At 39.1% G+C, this 20,356-nt stretch overlaps 1 protein-coding gene across 1 annotated transcript; it reads right to left on the bottom strand.

The window, feature by feature from the left end:
• Positions 1–486: 486 nt before the first annotated feature.
• wdr95 (WD40 repeat domain 95) lies at positions 487–20,036 on the bottom strand. Its single transcript, XM_055012149.1, has 29 exons — positions 19,854–20,036; positions 19,181–19,433; positions 17,968–18,021; positions 17,799–17,882; positions 17,561–17,626; positions 16,436–16,666; positions 15,636–15,721; positions 15,406–15,498; positions 15,267–15,312; positions 15,135–15,181; positions 13,205–13,322; positions 12,948–13,017; positions 12,260–12,500; positions 12,068–12,173; positions 11,402–11,553; positions 11,028–11,130; positions 10,786–10,892; positions 10,627–10,706; positions 10,481–10,535; positions 10,349–10,394; positions 9,905–9,964; positions 6,102–6,264; positions 5,912–6,001; positions 5,750–5,808; positions 4,955–5,087; positions 4,799–4,838; positions 4,321–4,409; positions 2,974–3,158; positions 487–2,678 (listed from the first exon to the last, which is right to left on the bottom strand). Exons 1-29 carry the CDS (start codon positions 19,919–19,921, stop codon positions 2,670–2,672), a joined length of 2,934 nt encoding a protein of 977 aa, XP_054868124.1. The 5' UTR covers positions 19,922–20,036; the 3' UTR covers positions 487–2,669.
• Positions 20,037–20,356: the final 320 nt, after the last annotated feature.

The following is a 20,356-nucleotide window of genomic DNA, read 5'->3' as shown; positions in this document are numbered from 1 at the left end:
ATTAGCCTTTAGGGCAGGGCCAAGTGCTCATAGTTAATGTAATCAAAAAAAGTGATGTGTATAACCTCCCCTGGCTTACTCTTGTAATTATTATTTGTCAACATTAAATTGCACACCCTCATGTTTTCCCAGTAAGAGCAGGACGGGGAGTGTTCAGGTGTGTGTGGGCGAGTGTTACTGACATCGTGGGTACATAAATATGTTTACACAGTTACATTGTGAGGGAATGTCTTCCATATGGGGACCTATTATTGTAAACCATTAGATTTTAAGGTGACAATAGGATTTAGGGTCAGGGTTAGTCAAATAGTAGTTACGGTTGAGGTTAGAGCAATGAAATGAGTGCAAGACAATGTAATGTCCTCTGAGGTCACGGAAACTTGGCTGTGTGTGTGTGTGTGTGTGTGTGTGTGTGTGTGTGTGTGCGTGCGTGCGTGCGTGCGTGCGTGCGTGTGTGTGTGTGTGTGTGTGTGTGTGTGTGCGTGCGTGCGTGCGTGTGTGTGTGTGTGTCAGGGGAAGGTTGCACAAAGGATGATGAATTGCAGATTTTCAGAATCTCCATGGATATTGTTTCATTAAATGGTGGCCTAACAAAAAATGAACACCGGGTTGACAATTTACTTGACGGACTGTGAAATATGCAATTTCATGCACATACTATACAGTACACCTCATTCCCTCATTTTTTTTTTATATGTCACACTTTATTTTGCTTTTGTAAACAGGACTGTGTCTGCACTGATACGTCTCACTTTCTCCCTTACTCATACCTAAAATGCACAACTGTAAGACTCATATTCACCCGTAGTTACACGTATTAAATATTATTGTTCATATTAGTTATGATAAAAGTCTGTATTCCTTGTCATTGAAACCACCTGCCTAATATTTTGTAGGTCCTCTAGCGCCACTAAAACAGCTCTGACCTGATGGAGCATGGACATAGGACCTCTGGGGGTATCCTCTGGTGTCTGGAACCGGAACTTTTGCAACAAATCCTTTGGGTGCTGTCTGGAGCAATGTTTAGGTGGGTGGTATGTGTCAAACGTAACATCCACATAAATGCCAAGGTTTCCCAGAGGGACACTGCATTGAAATAGTATGATCAAAGTCACTGTTAGTGATTTTAATGCTGCGTCTGATCAGTGGCAAACCTCACTATCATATTGATATTATATTGTCTCATATTGAACTGCGTTGTATTGTTAATAAATTATCAGGCTGACAAATTTGAAAGTATGCAGGATTTTGTTAATAATACAATGTATGCCAGAGCACCTTCGCAAGACCATGAATAATGCATTTATTACAAGTATAATACATTACATCTGGATCAGATTAAAAAATGTATTATGCAAATTATAGCCACTATCACTGGAACCATATTTTTCCTCAGATTCTGTCATATCTTCAATAATGTTATTTCCTCAAGAAGAAGAAGAAGAAAATGAATGAATTTTTTTAACAGGGCTATCTCACATTTAAACCTTCAATAACTGATCCTATTTTTGCCACTATGGATAGCAGCGATGTAAAATAACATTGCACACAGCAAACATGGACCAAAAAATGAATGTAAACCTAAAAGATGTTGTAAACGGCAGAGTCATGTTGATTATACCTACTTTTTTTTAAAGATGTGAAATGCAGTATCTTTAAACATACCTGCACACTTAGTTTAAATATTTACCCAGATTATAATACAGAATATATTTGAGTAGTTTCTCTATATTTCTTTCCACATTGTGTGTTTTTGTAGAAAGTCAGTAAGCAAACTGGTTCTCTGAAGTCACAGACTAAAATGTGCTCCTCTCAGCAGTCTGAAGTCATAAACTTCAAAGCTGTTGCTCAAGTGCAATGATAATTTCACAACACTTTGCTTCATGTCAGTGCTAATACTAGAAATGAGAGCAATCTGAATTTTGAGGAACAGCAGATTTCTTGATCTCCTTTAAAAACATGCACTTTAACTATAAGCACTTTATGACAAGCTCTGCCTAGAAAGCACTTTACTAAAATAATAGCACTTTAGGGTAGGTTTAACCCAGCCAGAATTAATTCATCATCATTGTCTTTGTTTTGCTATATTGTTTTTGTACCTCTGTAATCCTGTAAGTTTCTCTTTTGTGGTTGGGACGTATGGAAATTAGCCTTGTGCTAACTCTGGCGTATTTACTGCAACCTTATGAGATATTACGTACAATAATATGGACTGCCCCGTCCAAATAAATAAATAAATAATAAAATAAAAACCAGCTTGGAAGCATTTGTTTAGTGTTTGTTGGATTAATGAAATCAATTTAGTAATTGTAAAGTTTTCTGTTTTAACGCTTTCACTCATCCATAGTTTTATTTCACTGGTATTGTTGTTGAAAAGCTGTGTATGGTTACATATAGCCTTAATTCTCCCTATTATTTCATTCTATTTTATTTTTCTTTTCGCTGTCTTGGCAATGTATTGGATGCTGCAATGACCCAGTTTTCCAACTGTGATCAATACAGTTTGGTCTTATTCAGTTCCTTCCAGTTCCTCAGTGCTGCTTGTGAAAGGATCGATGCCAGCGAGGGAGAGGTCAGGTGGTTTGCTGGTGTTTGGTGGCTCCACAGTATCAAACTCCTTCCACAGGACAGTGGTTCGATATAGCTTGTTAGTATGCCTGACAATTTCATCACAGAGTCTGAAATGCAAAAGAAGACACACTCTAAATATAAATCTGTTCCTTTTTAAGCTAGTGTAAGACTTGCATTGCATATGTACAGTAGTCGTTGCTGTTGAAATGGTTATAACCCTGCCTCACCTATTCTCATTTTCCTCTGGGATAAAAATATGCTTTTTAATGTTTCTCGGTGTCTGTGTCATTGATGGGTGTTGGAGGAAGTTCAGTTCAGTTTAACATAGGGAGGGAGAGGAGACTGAGAGCAGAGCACATCTTAGACACCTCAGATAATCATTTGGAAAATAATGCAGCTCACCTTTACTTCCCCTCTATCAGCCTCATCCCTGACAGGAGTCCTGGCATCCGAATGACATGATTTTGCATTCAGAATTTCATTATCTGGCATACTCAGAGGATCAATCAGAACCTCAAAGGGGACACCAGGATGCATCCAGGATGAGGAGATGTGGACATTCCAGCTCTCAGGCTGCCCAAAGGTCCCTGTGGATGGAGACCAAAATTCTCGATTTTAATATTGTGCCAGTTTCCCGGCATGGCGCTGAATGAATGTGACACAGTCAAAACTGTGGCTTCTTAAAATGTCACAGTGTCTGAATCCATTGGAAATCATTTCTCTGCAGCGGTGCCCAACTGTGCAGCACACCTCCAAAAGTCCCAAAGAAAAATTTAATCTTTTTTCAAGTTGTATAACTCAGTTATATTTTTCAAATGCATGATTTTACTTTTATTTCTGTCAATAGGCAAAACTGAAGGTCATTCACAGAAAAAAATGATCAGAAATCTTTGCAAATAAAAATTATGTTATACAAAAATTAAAATACATCAACTTTCTGCCAGTAATCTTGTACAAGACATAACGTTCATAACTCAAAGTGGGATCATACCATGTCCTTATGTGTTTGGAAGCATTTAGAAAAACACTACTAAGAATCAGCCACCCATGCTCTCTCCAAAGTCAACTAAATTCATGTACCAGCACCTCTAAAGCTCACAGATTTGCATGTAGGATCTTGTTTGCTTACTCTGTACAATCACCAGAATTTAAAAACATCAGATTGTGATTTTACAGGGGGTCATGTTCGGGACTATGTGTTCGCAGTTGGTACTTACCGTCAAACCTTGAAGTTCCTTCAAGGGCTCCAGCTCCTAATATCCCCAAGTTCACTGTATGTTTAAACGTGCTTTTTTTTCTTTAGAAAGATGCACTGAGGAAAATTATAAAAGTAACCAAACTGTTTTGGCTGTTAAGCAAATGCTGCATAACTACCTGAGTGCAATACCTGTGTTGAAATGTAGCTGTATCTTTATTTCTCAGGCATATTTCTAAATGACTTGGTATCATGAACAAGAAAGTAACTGTCACAAGCAGCAGCAGCAAAACCAGGCGGCAGGTAGTGTAGGAGTGCTGGTTGTTTACGGCCTCTCTAGGCAAAATATAATTGATCTGCCATGTACTTTGCAGTGTGAACTGCAGTTGATGGGTACTTCAAGCTGACAGCTACAGCTCACTTTTACTCCAGGGCCACCTAGTGGGTCAGTCCAGCCGTGCCAGTCACGCTGAATTAATTAACATTAATGCTGTTGGAAGGAACATTAATAAAGTATGGAATGAGGGCACTGACGCATGCAAAGCGACACCCACCGATGAATTCTCCTTGTGCACTCCACAGGCGCACAGTGTGGTCAGTGGATGAAGTAAGCACCACTTGATCATTGTCAACAACCTGCAGGCTGGACCAGAATAAAGAGACACTGGATGAAATGGGAGAAGGCATTTCTGGCAGAACACTCTAAATCATCCACTCTGCTGGTACGTCTGATGGCACAGGCACCCCGGGCAGCATCTCACCTACACTGATCGTCTGTCTAAGACCTTCCCACACGCAGTCTCTTCTACACTTTGTTTGTGTACTGCAGTGGAGGAAAGTCGTGTTGTTTCTGCTGCCACTGACACCTCAAACTGATTAGATCCGCTAAGCATGCACCTATGTTAACTGTGCGACTAACTAAAAGCCGAGGACACAGCAAGCCTGATTGCTGCTTGACTACAGTTAACTGATTATTGTTATCACATGAATTTGAGGCTGACCAAAATGAAGACCATTATGTATTTGACATACCCGGTAATTGTGCTGGTGTGAGCGCGCCAGAAGTTTTCAGCTAAATGAAAAAGAAACACAAAAAACAGGCACAGAATGTTCTGATAAACAGCATGTCTTCACAGTTTTGCTGTATTTCTAATCAAAGGAAAAAAGCAGTAAAAGAATGGAGCTAACCTCTTGGTGATATTTGCTCAGGGGCAAACTTCTCAATGCTGTAAACATAGATGTAACCAATTCTGTCAGCAGCATACAGCAGCATGTCCTTGTCTGTTTTGGCCATTTTTGTTATCTTTTGTTGGAATTTAGACTGAAAAGTGCAAACGCAAAAAAAGAAAGATTTTAACACAGACATATAACTGTCTATTCATATTCATTATTTGTAAATGGCTCAAATGAACATAATAAAAGGGACAAGATGACACAGTACAGCCAAACAGCTAACCCCCCTGTGGTGACTAAATGTTACTTTCACTGCAGACAGACTTCAGTAATATAATCTCATATATACATAATAGAATACAAAATGTGCCAGACAATAAGCCATCAAAACTAATCATGAAGAAAAGAAAGTATGCGAGCCAAAACTAAACACAGGTGGGATGTGAATGCAAAGCCTATTATGTAGATTTTGGATAGTTCTGTATGTCAATTACGGAAAGTGTTTAGATTTGTGCGCTATATAATGTAAAAAGATGAGTTTTCTCTTCAGAAGATTTTTACGTTTGATTTCAGTTTTGTGAAGGACTGTTAAGACGTCCTGATGCTCACCCATCTCCCAAAAGTAAAGGCTCCCTACTTTGCATTACATAGCTGCAAGGAAGGTACCTGCTAGTTCTTTAAAAAAAAACTGAAGCTAAGCAAAGAAACTACATCTTATCTTGTTCTTTATTAAGCTATTTTAGAGACAAGAGAAAGAGAAGTCGTATTCCTCAGTTGCCAAAAGGGAAACCGGCAAATGAAATATCTCACCGCTTTGAAGGCGCTCACAAACTTTCCTCCGCAGAGCACATTCCAGAGATTTACACAGCCTTTAAAAAGAGAAAATACATAATTAACACTGTAATGAAAGGCAGTGTGGAAGGTTGTGAAGTGCAGCCATGCGCCGTGATTAACACTATTCATAATACTGACCTTTGGCCCCAGATGAAAGGAGAGCTGTAGTCAAGGAAAGCTGCTGCAAGTTCTTCAGGAAAATGATGCTGGGAACACTTGTATCCAGTGCTATGTAAGATAAATGCGGTGTTTTGAGATGAGCAAATTTAATATAAACAGGAGATTTCAAGATTGCTTTCTTTATTCACTTTGAAGCTCTGAAAATTACCGTCAGCGTTTTGGTGTTGAGCTGCGAGAGGGCTGACGAGCCGACACTGTACGCGTCCAGAAATCACGTTCCACACTATAATCTCCCCATTGTAGCTGCTGGTGGCCAGGAGGGATGGGGGACACTGTGCAATGCAAAGGATGTCATCCTTATGGCCATTTTTCTGAGGAGAGAATAACTGTGAGCACAGCGGTATTATGAATTTGTTAATGCCAAGAACTGTAGTTCATTATGGCTGAATTTCTGTCTATGCTTGCACAAGATAAAGTGTTTTACTTTTTGGAGCATTTCAGGTAACTGTTGAAGCTTCAAAGTGTATCTCTTTTACAGGAAAGGAAAGCTCTCTTATGCAAAAGCAAAGAGTATTTTCTAATAGATAAAGCCATATGGTACTAATAACACATGTCAATGCAATCTTTGAGGGAAAAACAGTTTCTTCGTTTCTTTTAAGGAGATCAGCTCATGTTTGTACCAAGACAGATTGCAGGAGAAAGAGAGCTTCATCCAAAGCCAGCAACACTTTTCAGACATCTTCTCATTTAGCTCAGCAAGAGAGCGAATAAGCATATTGTCAAACTATTTCTCTAACCTTGCCAGCTTCAAGGAGTTGTACACCTTACAGAATAAATGAATATCTGAAAGGTCACCGTCTGTTAACAAGAAACTAAATGGAAATGAAAAATCTGAAGAGCTAAGCAGTCTCATTAAAAAAAGCTGTGCAGAATCTGGGTGAAAAATATTTCCACTCATTTCAAGCCTTGTATGAATGTCAAACAGTTTCCACTGAAGTCTTGATTTTGCTTAAAATATTCTAACCGAGTGTGTCACACATGGATTAGAACCTGATTTGATGTCAAACCCCTGAGCAAGCAGACAAGCCAGGCATTACTTCACACTGATACAAAGTGATTCATCTTGTTCTTTATGTGCTTATTTCTCACTGAACTCAACGAGAAGATTTGCTTGAAGTGATGCTGCCAACAGGAAACTGTATACACCATGAACCAAATCAGGAAAAGCAGATGGCATTTTTGAACTTATATTATATTTAATGCTAAAATGAAATATTCAGTTGAACTGGGTCATGTTTTAAAAATTTAATGAGATGCAATACAACACTGACCATCTGGAGGAACAGAAAAATTCACAGTGAACCCGAGGCTCACTGGCTTAAGGGGAAGAGAGCAATACATATAAAACAACCCATTGATCTTCCTCTTGGAGGCCATTAATGGAAAACAATTTCAGGAGGGCCCTCTGTAGATAATCAAAGGGGTCACTTTTCTTCTTGGCCACTCTAATGTAATCTTTCTGCTCTGTTAATGGGCGTCTTTGGGGGGGGGTGTAACCAGCAGCCATAATGAAAGAGCTGAGAGGGCTCTGAGAGTCACCTCATCCAATGGATCATACAGCATTAGTGAGAATCAGTTTTCCCTCCTGCCGCTCATGTGGAGAGAACTGTGTCCTGCTGTCAGAGATCACTTTACCACATTATACAGGGAAAATCTAATCTATTCTCTGATGTTTTTGGGCGACCGATTATGCAGCTTTGAGAGCGTGATACACCTTCAAAGAAAGAAAAACTAATTACTGCACTTGGTGATGTTACCTCATAATGAGGTTTCACTTGATCTGTAATGGTGATTAAATGTGTAGAGTTTATAAAGTAGTTTGTGTTATTTTGCAGCTCACAGCTGCTTAGCAGAAATGCCTAAAGAAAATATTTTTTAAGCAGAATCTTTTAACAGCTATATGACTAATTGCCATGAAATTTGATACAGATATCCATGGTGATGATGCTGAGTTTCCCCTTGTGCCACTTAATTTGTCCTCTGCTTGGATTCATAACCAAATATTTGCGAACTCATCATCCTCAGGTATCCTTTATCTTCAGTGCTAATTGGAACATGTCAGCATACTGACACAATAAACGAAACAGTCAGTCACTATTCCACCTGCTGAACATCAGCATGTTAAACACTCTCTGTGAATGTGTCAGCATGCTGACGTTAACATTAGGCTCCGAGGACCAAAACACAACCTGACAGAGCTGCTTACATTGGAGACCTGCTTATTGATCCACCCCTAGGTGTTAAAAAAACGCATTTTGGTGATTGTACCTTTGTATTCTTAAGGTCTGGCAATCAGGTTAAATTAGCATTTTGTTTTACTTTGTTTAAGATAACCACCAAAATGTAAAACATAGTCCAGGGAAATCACCTGAGAATATCGAGCAGCTGTGTCCCATGACTTGGATCACAAAACGGTGACTTTTTTAAACTGCAACAGGCAGGGCACATCGTGGACAGGTATAGCAAGTCCATCACAAAGCAGCAGACAACTAAACATGCTCACATTCACACCTACAACCAATTTACAATAACCAACTAACCTTTCAATTGTAGCAGGAAGCTGGAGCATGTTGCAGAAAACCCATGCAGGGAGACCATGCAAACTTCACACAAAAAAGTCCCAGCCGACCAGCAGGTTCAAACCCAGAGCCTCCTTGCTGTGAGGCGACAATGCTGACCACTGCACAAAAACAGGTGCAAAAACTACACTACTACTGAAATAACCCTATGAGACAGTGAGGCTGGAGTGCACAAATGTTTTGGACTGAATCAGAGATAAAACTATCCTCCCATTTCAGTACGACTGGTTGGCTGCTCTGGGACATTGACACAAAGAAGTGCTATGAGGGCATTGACACTGAAGTGTATTCTTCACTAAATAAATGAATTCATGCTTTTATCAGTGGACATTTATGGAAGGAAATAAAGAACATTTACAAATATGAATACTCAGGACTAAGAAAAATTCAACAGCGAAGAAAAGGAAATAAAAAGGGAGAGAAAGAAGATGGTGTATCACACTGCTTGAGTTAAAATTTTTCTGCAGGCGATGCTGCACAGTAGGGCAGAGATCAGGGAGACTTTGTTAGCCATCTCCCTCTGAACATTCCAGCCAGTCAGCAAAAATGATTCTTTAGACCCTTTTAAACCACAATGTCGTCTATGCGTGTGTGTGTGTAATATGAACACAGAACCAGCAGGGAAGCTTTGTCTTCACAGCCTTTTAGGTGCAACAGTGACTGAGGCAAAGAGTGGATAACAAGTAGTGCAGCTCCCAGCTATATGGAGCAACGAACAAATGCACCACAATACTGGATATTGCAATCTGCTTACACAGATAGACATAAGTTGATACATAAACTTCCGACACAGGCTAATATGCATCTGAGACTTCCTTTTAACTTCTTTAAAAACACAAGAGGTGAGAGTATTTAGCTCCTTTACTGAAGGAGAAGTAGCAATGGCTCACTGTAAAAAATCTCCATCACATGTAAAAGCCATGGATTTAAAATTACACAGAGAAGCACAGCAAAATGTTCTTAAAGCATTGAAAGTAAAACTTCTCAGTCTGGAGAACAGCCCCGTATGGGACTGTTATTATATTATCATACAATTCATATTACTGGGTCCATACAAAAGCCAAGTTATTTAATAAACAACAATGATGTTCTAAAAAAAAAACCTGCTTTTGCCATTAATAAAGTGGTAATGTAGCTGCAGAGTCAGTTGCAATGTGCATTTGACTGATGTGTTTCTGATCACCCGTTGAGTTCCTAGGAGAAAGACCCACTGTGTCACTTTCAGCAAGGAAATCTGTGCTTTTCAGAAGTAGAGTAACCACTGAATCCATGCTGTGTTTCTCCAGCTGTCATCAAATCTTTATGAAATAAATGTGACAGGGAAAACAAACTCTAAAACAGCAAATTGAAAACTGATTTTGTTCATAATCACCAGATCATCCTGCCATGAAGGCTGCGGCTTCTGGACATGATGAGAGTCCTCAGGTATGTCCTGACAAAATACAGATGACCAGTCAGCGACAAGGAGACATTTTATATATCAATAATGATACATTTATCATATTTGGAAGCATCATATCAGAACAAAATCTAAAAATGAAAAGAAATGTCACTCTTCCACACACCATGGAGTAAAGATAACATGCACACCTCTTTCTCAATTTCATTGCTTTCATAATGGAATTCAAAACAGACACGTCAGTCTTTTTTTTCCCTTCTATTTCAGAATGGAGTTCAGCTGGAAATGGCAATGTAAACAAATGCAAATGGAATGTGATATGATGGAAGGATGGAGGAATGGGAGAAATAATTGGAAAGGGATTTTCTGAAAAGCAACTGACAATACCTCGAATTACATCTTTTCTTTTGTACTCACCAAGTAAATGTCAATCCTCCGGGCTCTTCCGACAGACATCACATAGCTGTGCACATAAATTGCACAAGCTCAGAACGGATTCAAATTTATATGGAGCCAAGAACACTTGCCAAATATCACATCATTACTCACGATTTTCTGTGAACTTTGAGGAAGATACAGTCGCACACCTCATGACATTCACTGTCTACGGCAAAGACGGAAAGTTAATTTTCACAGTAGCTCAAGTATTTCAAACTTTTTATTCTAAGAAAGCAATAAAAAATTGCACTACACACCCTTCTTTAGCGTCTTAAGGCACTGGCCATTATTAAAGTTCCAGATCTTTAAACATCCATCTGTTCCACCTGTGATGAGTCTGCAGACACAAGAAAATATTGTAATGTGATGAAGTTGAATATGTTAAATGAAAAGTGAAATTACTTCATGTTCAGTACCTTCTACCTTTGAGGTCAAAGGTCATGCATGTAATGGAAGACAGGTCATGTGTTCCACCAAATTCAAAAACCTGATGTCCACTGTCAAAATCCCAGACTTTAACCACCTAATATCAGAAACATCTTGACTTAGTTGTACAGTTGGTATGTAGCATAAATTCTAATAGTCATGCACCTTTTTTAACACAGTTGGAATTAACTTTCAGAGTAATTTTCAAACTACAAAGCGCTAATTTACTCACAGATCCCTCAGTGCAGCTGACAACTTGACGAAACTCCTCACTGAAGCCACAACACATTACAGGCTCATTATGTGAGGCCATCAGATGACTGTGAAGCCGCGGCCTGACAGAGGAAAAAGATGATCAAATAAATAACAGTGAGACTAATATTAGGCAGCTGCAGTCATAACCGCTGAAAATAAATCCAGAAATCTGTCGAGTTAAAGTGGGTTGCAGGAAATCTTCAAAATCGTCATCGTGATCATTTTTCTTTTAGAATTTCTCAGACCATCACCTTTAAATTAGCTCATGTGAGGAATGTTTTTAAAAAATATATCTCCAGTGCATATTGGAAACTATGAAGAAGAAGAGAGCACAAAGCTGTGACAGCCAACCTTAGCTTCAGGGAGAGCATCGCCAAACAGTCTGCGGCAACGTAAAGACATTTCACAGCAGGGGAATAGGAGCATGCGGATATATCACCGTGGATCCCGCTCTCTTTAGGGTCTGCTGTAAACAGACAACACTGATCCTCAATGTGCCAAATCTGAAACGAGAACAGTGGAAAAAAATATTCACATCATTTACTTTTGTAAAAGTAGCAACATCACACTACAGATTATTTCATGTAAAAGCAATAAAATGCATTAAAGAACTGTATTAGCCATCATATTTACTGCAGCTATGAAGATTAAAAATGTGCATCATGGAAAGTGGGAGTATGCTACATTATACTACTAGATCATTGTTAATATTAATGTGTGGAATTTAATCTGGAATTATGCATCTTGTAGTGCATTTGTAATATAACAGTGACATAAATGTAGTCGACAAAAAAAAAAAAAAACTCTTCTGAAATGTGGTGCAATAGGCAAGAGCGGTATTAAAAAACACAGAAAACCCCAAGGAAAGTCAAATGTTACTGGAGCAAAGTACTTAGCCAAGATGAAAAGTAATTAATTACATTCCATCACTACAAGAGAAATACCCATGGTGGTTAATGCATATAAAATTATATGAATACTGGAACATTTGGGGCATAAAAATGAGCCACAAATCACTTTAACAGTGTTGTCGTTGGAGACAGAGAAGATCTGACTGTCCTCCGAGGAGATGCAGAGGAAGATGATGGGAGCAGAGTGGCCTTTTAAAACACCGGTTGGTTTCCTAGAAAGAAAAACAGAATCAGGAGAGATGGTGTTTATTCAACAATACTTGTCTCAAAGAATACACATTGAATGCTGGTTCCTTACCCAGAAAAATGCGGGTTCCACAAGCGTATAAGTCTGTCCATGCCTCCAGTGGCCAGCAAACTGTGCTTTTGACAAAGGTCAAAGGTCTTGACACCTTTGTAGATGCTGAAGACGGTCTGATCACAAGATGCCCGCACCTGTGGAGTCCAGCACAGTTGGATGTTCTTGGTTTTACCCTCATAGCAGGCTTCCCTGATCTCATTCAGTTCCTGCTCAGCATCAGTTAAAGGCAGTATGCAGCCTCAAGAAGGGGGAATAAAAATACGGAAAGCATTTTATTACCAGGCTGTGTGTACAAGCATCGATCAAAACATGTTTTTCGAAGCAAGGGTAAGTCATTAAGTGAATAAATGACCGAGCTGGCAAGTGGACATGCCCACATACAGGGTGATCACGCACACACACGCTGGCATTGATTGGTGAATTTGTGATAGATGAGTCATCATGAGTCATTCCTCATAGCTCTCCAACCAAGCAGCCTAATGTTCAACACAGACTTTAATTACTGCACACTGTAGAATAAAGGGATTTCATATTTTTTCACCTCTGTTACAAAAGACCATGTGTGTGTAGGTGACGGGCAGCTCTGTATTTTAAGTCCAAATGACAATAACAAGCACCTTGGAATGTTTGTTATTGTGCTGAACACATGCCAAAAAGCCACAGAAACAAGCTAAATAGTAATTACCGATAACAAGAGAAGAAGATTCTTCATTTGATGAGGAGACAACAGCCTGAAAACTGGGAAAATATTTTGCCTAAATTTAGAGGAAAGAGTTTGTGTGTCAGGATATCATTTATACATAATGCAGTTAAAGTATCACATTAATTGAGCAATACTAATTGTTATGCAACTTCTGCAGACTTGTAAGTTTTCCCATGACGGAACGTAAAAATATTTCTTTGTAAGGGAAGTTTATATAAAGAATAAAAGCAAAATGTCACCTGTGTCACCCAGTCATGATGGACCTTCCATCTGACAAATGTCACATTTGGAGACAGTACTGCAATATCTATTGCTATGGTTGGTATATTTTCAATCTTTGGTAGTTTATTCCATAATCTGTAAATAGAGAAGTGGAGATATACAGTCAGGAAAAGTGAAACCTCACCTATTCTGAGTTGCAGCCTCACATATGTACTAGGATACCACATATAATTATGTGATTGGCAGGAAACGGATGAGAGGCAAAGGTATAATTTTCCACTGCACACTTGAAGTGGCAGTACTGAAATGACTCAGTTCTGTCTTTTCTTTTTTTGGGTGGGGGGCGTTCTGACTGAAAATAACTACATAATCTCACTGTGAAAGTTGTATCATGAGTCAACCGTACTGAAAGCTGCCACATCTGACTGAAAAGAGAGAAAACGATCAACTTTGAATAGTGCTCATCACAATACAGATGTCATACAATAACCTACACGTCACTGAAGCTAGGTACTGTGCACTGACTCACTGGACCAAGTAATATGTACTGTATGACTCAAATGGATTCTCAAGGTTTTTGCGGTCTGGGGAAATAAAGCAGTTTAAAATCAAAATAACTCCTGAATTTTATCAATAACAGCATTGTCATCCAGTATGTAGGTGTTGTACTTTATACCTAGCAGAGACAGAAATTGGTTCACCCTGAGGATAAAACACCCAAATACAAGCTGGGCAATGTTGTATCTGCAGCCTAATGCAGCGAGGAGTGCACAGACCTATATAAAGGAGAAACTAAACAACTGCTCCCCAAGTAAGCACAAGAGAACCAGGACAAGACTCAGCACTCCACCTGCATCTAAAGGATAAAGGACACTTCTTTAAGGACAGGAATATTCATAGTCTAAATGGAGAAGACAGATGGTTTGAAACAAGACTGAAGAAGGATATCTATGTTCAAATAAAACATCTCTAAACTAAGCCATTTCTAGAAAGGGTCTATAACAGCACTTATCAGGTACTTATAATGCGGTCTTGAGATCCCTATACAGATAGTTTCACTACCATTAAACCTTTGAGTCATCCTTCACCTGGTAGTTTCACAACCATTTTCACCCTAACGGGCCATTAGCCATGTGATTTGTGGTGAGAGTAAATAGCTGAGACTCCCCATCAGTCAGTTAGAACTGAGGGAACCTCTTGGATGAGAGGAGAAACATCTTCAAGAACCTAAATGAGAAGTTCAAAAATCCAGGCCTAAATGTGAACGAATATAAAAATGCCATGTCCTCATCTGCTCTTAATATCTTAATATCAAAGCTCAGTATTTGATATTTTTATACTATAATCAAGAGTCTGTTATATGATACAAAAGCATGGAAAATTTCATTATGTTAGGCGAGCCCACACATTGGAGTCAAGAAAAGAAATGATAATCTTCATCTTATTCAAAGTAGTTCTGTTATTGCATAAATGCAATGATTTCTTTTCACTTCCAGCACTGTAAAATTATGCATCTAATTAGGCCATTTGGATTATGATGTAGCAGTTGTTGTAAAATGGTGCTAGTAGAGAATGCCAAACTTTCAACATAGAAAATGTCCTTGTTTCTTTTCACTAATGAACTGCTTTTTGATCAGCCAAGAATATGATCTGGGAAGGCAACAAAAAAAAATACTGAAATCTAATTAGCTGATATCTGACGTATCCCTCAGACGCAGCTGAGTTTACACCTGACTGTGTACAGAATCAAAGATCTCATCGCTTAGTTTGAGTTTCTGCCAGAATATTGCTGGAGAGGATGTCCAAAATTTTCTGATATGATTATACTAACACCTTTATAATGTGTTTATACTATCTGGCTATGGTGCCTCCTACAGTTTGTACGATAGCTAATTGAACAAGTAAAATAAGATTACATGTAGTAGGATTTTAGAATAGCAACATTACCTGAGGGTATCTCCAACGGAGGATATTAAAATGATAGTCACACATCCCTGAAACACAAGCACAAAAATGACCTTTCCCAGTATGTACGATTATTGTTTGATAATTGGATCAGGTTTTCACAGATGGGCTTACTTCAGTGTCTCCATACAGAACACAGCATTTATCAGAGCCGGTGTAGCTATGAGGAGAAAAACAAACCTTAACAAGCTGAGAATTACATTTACATTACAGCATTATAAAGATGATGCTATCAAGCAGTTTGGTTGCTGACTTGTAGTCTACAGTCAAAGGTATTGTGTCGAGGGCATTGATCTGACAATAAGGTTCCAAAGTGGAAAGCTCATAAAGCTGGATCTCTCTGTCTCTGCAAGATAAAGCAAACATGCACAATAAACAAACTTAGCACAGTGTTGGACCTGCAGTTAATAAGGGTAATCAATATGCTCCATAAATAATGCTGCTGCCTCTATGTAATTTTATTTCACTGTTTCTTATTGTTACCCTGTTGTGATCATCAGCTTGTTGTACTCCACCATCAGCGTAAAGTCACTCGCCCATTTTGACTTTCTATTTGCAGGTCCTTCGTTCTGTTGAAGTGAGCAAGTTCAGAGAGTTGAAGCTCACAGTTTCACAAAGATTGATGTGCAGATGTCTTTATGTTTGTCAGAGGAGCATGTTCAAATTTCTGAGGTTGCAACTTGTGCTGTTGATTTCATATTTTATCGAATATAGTGTAAGGTCTGACAAAATAAGAACAACGCAATATACTTTTATGTGCATATGAGTGTTTTTCTTATTATTCCTTTATAGAGATGAACGCAGAACTTTTAATTTATTTTAAATCAATTCTTCATGCATCATCTTGCTGCTGGCAAAATACTCAGAACAGCACCAAATCACTAAAAATAATCTCCAAATAATGCACTTCCCAACTCAATGCATACTTTTCTACAGAAGTACAAAGCCCACCTCTTTTAGGAAATTACAATCTATTGATTAATTAAATTATTATACATTGTAATTCATTTTTTAAAGATGCCACAAACAGGGAAAGAAAATCAAAAAGTACAACACTATGCTTGTTTTGGTCTCCTCTTGGGAAGGATTGACACTAAGAAATATATATTATCCTTAACACCAACGCTCAGTTTCTCAGACATGGATTAGTCCTGTAGACTGAAATCCCTTTTCAATGGAGATCTTCATTGAGTTTCTCCTTTTAGTCCAGGAATAAGCTTAATCCATGTCTGGGAAACTGGCTGCGAAAGTTTTCAGTTAAATGTGCACAAGTGAAAACATACAAACATGTGTTTTGTCTTCTGGGGTTTAAGCTCAGGGCTGCAGAGGGAAACAAACCCATCCTCCCGCACTGTTACCACAGTGCCATCACTGGTTGAGTGGATGTTGACGATAGAGATGCCGTGACCGGAGGCATTCATGGTGGCTGGTAAAATGAAGGCCACCTGCTTGCTGCGTCTTGCCGTTTCCTCCTTTTCTTTATACTCCTGCAGCATGTGCGTGCAGAACTCACCCTGCATCACATTAAAGTGTGGTAGAAAATGGTCACGTTCATGCTCTCTATCCAAAACAAATCATCCTCCAAGGTGAAACCAGGCGTCTATTAGAATGCAAGTGTACAAACGACTACACTAGGACAAATTTTTCAGTTTTACAAACCATAGAGCCTTTAAAAAAGATGACCAGCCAAAGAGAAAAATGCATGGAGTATGTTACAAAATTAAATTTACCAGTGTAAGCTATTACTTTGCCTTTGAGTCAGCACAAGACAAATGTGTTAGTGTACAGTCAACTTGGCACTGGAAAGGCTGAAAAAGCCCAAATGACTGTGTTCGGGTCAGTTCCAGTAACACTTTCTACACAAATCCTGGCTGAATTACTGTTACTAAAATAACCTTATTGCATTTCATGGTGGCCTAGCTTTTTTTAATTGCAGATTTCTGGTGTTAGCGTGGGCTGCACAGTGGTGTAGTGGTTAGCACTTTCGCCTTGCAGCAAAGCGATCCCTGGTTCGTGTCTCGGCTTTCCTGGGATCTTTCTGCATGGAGTTTGCATGTTCTCCCTGTGCATGCGTGGGTTTTCTCCAGGTACTCCAGCTTCCTCCCACAGTCCAAAAATATGCTGAGGTTAATTGATTATTCTAAATTGTCCATAGGTGTGAGTGCGAGTGTGATTGTTTGTCTGTATATGTAGCCTTGGGACAGACTGACGATCTGTCCAGAGTGTCCCCTGCCTTCGCCCAAGTCAGCTGGGATAGACTCCAGCCCCCCCGCAACCCTAATGAGGATTAAGTGGTGTATAGACAATGGATGGATGGCGTTAGCGTGCATGTGAAAGTGCTACAACTAAGGTGATACTCTTGCACTGAAAGCCTGTATGCTTCATAAGAAATATGAATTTCATCTCACCCATGAAATTTTTCCTTGGCCTGAATAATCAATCTTCTTAAACAACCTTCGAATCTCAGCATTGCTCTGTGAAATTCAAATAACAAAAGAATAAAAAACAATGACAATTTCTCTAAACTAATCTGGTATTTGAAAAGGCTTGTCCTTATTTGCAAAAAGAAAAAAGTGAGTCACAAAACACATGGATAATCAGACAATCTGAGAGAAAGATATGAAGAGAAAAGTCATGCTGTCTTACTGTGTTAGGCAAACCCAAACACTTCTTCACTATACGTCCAAAATTGTTCACATCAATGCATCTCAAGCCCCCTGTTTCAAATTCCTTTATAAAGAAACATACAGTAAGATCTCAGAAATGAACAACTGAGCTGTCAGTTTGTCTTCAAAAGAAGCAGTTCACACTGTACCTCAAATGCTAGTTTCAGTTGCTGGAGGTTTTCAAGTGATATCTTCTCATCAATCTTACAGGGAAGAGGGGAAACGGTAACAATTACTATCATGCAGGAGGATTATGAATCATTTCAAACCAGTAATCAAACCAGTAATCAAGCTTGATTGAAAATTAAAAATGCTCCTCCCATATTTCAGTCCACTCAAATCTACTCACCAGGCAGTTCACAAAGTCTGAGTGCTAAAAATATGAATCAGGGTTAGCGAGGAGATGTCGACAGCGTATTTTTAGTGCATCATCATTAACACACAAGATGACGGCTCCACCCTTGAGTATTATTTGTAGTGGCCATCACAAGCGCCACCGGCAATGTCACGTCTCTGAGATGCTACACAAGGCCAGATGGCAGGCCACGCTCTCTGTGTTAATGGCCTTTCTTCAATTTTCCCACGGTTTCCTAGCAACTGGTCCTTGATCCATGACTCCCTTTGATCTATCATTAATAAATAACAGGGATAAACAGCCTAATTCCTCAAGGATGTAACTGGAGCTGAGGTTTCCCCACAGTATCCTCTGAATTGGGGAGATAATTGTTTAATCAGTCAGAGTGATGGAAGTACTGAAAGTGTTTCACATTACTTCAACTGCTTTCCGAATCCCTTTATTAGAGATGCATAACTTTGAACTCCTGAGCCTGTTCTGCCTAATCTGTTGTGGCACATTGCTCATTACATTAAGCAGGAGAGTGTGACTGACATATGCAACTAAAACCCAAACTTGCATTTGCACCAGACTCCTACATCACTCCGTCATTCCAGTCAGCTTGAGAGCTTGAATCTACTGGAGACCTTTTAAGTAGCTGGCACAGCAAATATGTTTGTTTTACTCTGGCCTGAAACACGGCCATCCCCGGGCTCCAGGATAGATTGTCCTGCCCAATTCGCTGTCAGGCTGCAAGTAAATTGATCATCAACTTGATTTAAAATGGCATTTTTGGCACCACCTCACATTCATTTTGCTACTGGTGAGATATGCCTCAGCTATAGTTCAGCTTAAGCACTTTGGAGAGAGTCCCTAAAGTGGCAAGTTTAGCACTGTAGCACTCTAGTGACATCTTCAGGCCAAAAAAAAAAAAATCTATGACTGTAAGTCATCTAGGCCATTTTTCTGGAGAGATAAGAGTGGCTGACATTTATTCACTCCTCTTATGAATTCTCTGGAAACTGTACCTTGAGACTGCCAGTTGAATCAATATTGTGGTGTTGTTGACTCATGGATTGAGCTGTGTCTCCAAGTGTAACAGAGTGTCGCCGCCTGTTCTGTTTCAGCAGCTCTCGCACCAACCATTCAGGCTGCTCTTTTTTATCCTCATTGACACCCACTCGTCTTGGTACTGAGAAATCATCGGTTTTCTCAACCCGACATCCTGGCCTGGATCTGTTTCCTGTCCTCTCCACTGTACCACCGAGTTCAGAGAGGATGCTGGAGGATTTGACATTTTGATTAAATACACGCACTGTTTTTTAAATAGATAACTGCCATGGATAAATATTGTTTGGAGCATTTGTCAGTGTGGCCAACTTTGTTACAGATAGGATTTTGAAAGAGCTCTTTTTAGTATTAGGAAGGTGATTCTAATGCTCAGGTGACCAAACTTTCTGCATGACAGGTATCTCAGTGGTGCTACAAGTAGCAACTGAAGCACCATGACAACAGCAAACACTTTCTGTACAAGGCAGGATTACATGACAGAGACACAAGTCAAGGCCTTAACCTATGGTCTCCCTTAGCTGGACAAAAACACAAATTCACATCTTACATTTAAATTGGAGACACATTTAACAAAAACATGCATTAGCAATGGTGGCAAGATGAGCAAAAATGAAAAAAAAATCAGATTACCTGGTCACGTGTCCAGTTTCTAATCTTCCTGAGGCTGAAGACCAGCGAATATTTTTCCCCAGTGGCATTTTTGTTAATTTCTGTTGCTCAAAGGTTACAAAAAAATGACTTAAGTGTGAGACCTTTCTTCAGTTCAACCTCCAGACAGACGTTAATCAGACAGTGTACCTGACACTCAGTCTAGCATTACACCTGATGCAGAGCAGGTCGTAACTAAGAAACCAAGAGTGACAACTGAGACTGCAAAAACACAACAAAACCTTGCATTTACAAAGGGAGAAACATCTTACAGACCATGTTAAATGTTTTTTAAAAGCAACAATATATTGCTCTGTTTATATTGTGCTTTGAGTAGTAAATAATTGCACCAATTTTGGGGTAGTTATCAATTTATCTCATTAATGTTAATTTTTACATTTTTATTGGCTATGAAAGGAATGAACCAAAACATGACTAACATTTTCTGGAAGATTTGAAAGACACCAATTATAAATGCAAAAACA

Source organism: Amphiprion ocellaris, chromosome 7 (assembly GCF_022539595.1).
Source record: "Amphiprion ocellaris isolate individual 3 ecotype Okinawa chromosome 7, ASM2253959v1, whole genome shotgun sequence".
Classification (NCBI taxonomy): domain Eukaryota; kingdom Metazoa; phylum Chordata; class Actinopteri; family Pomacentridae; genus Amphiprion; species Amphiprion ocellaris.
This window is presented reverse-complemented; position numbering and strand designations above follow the sequence as displayed.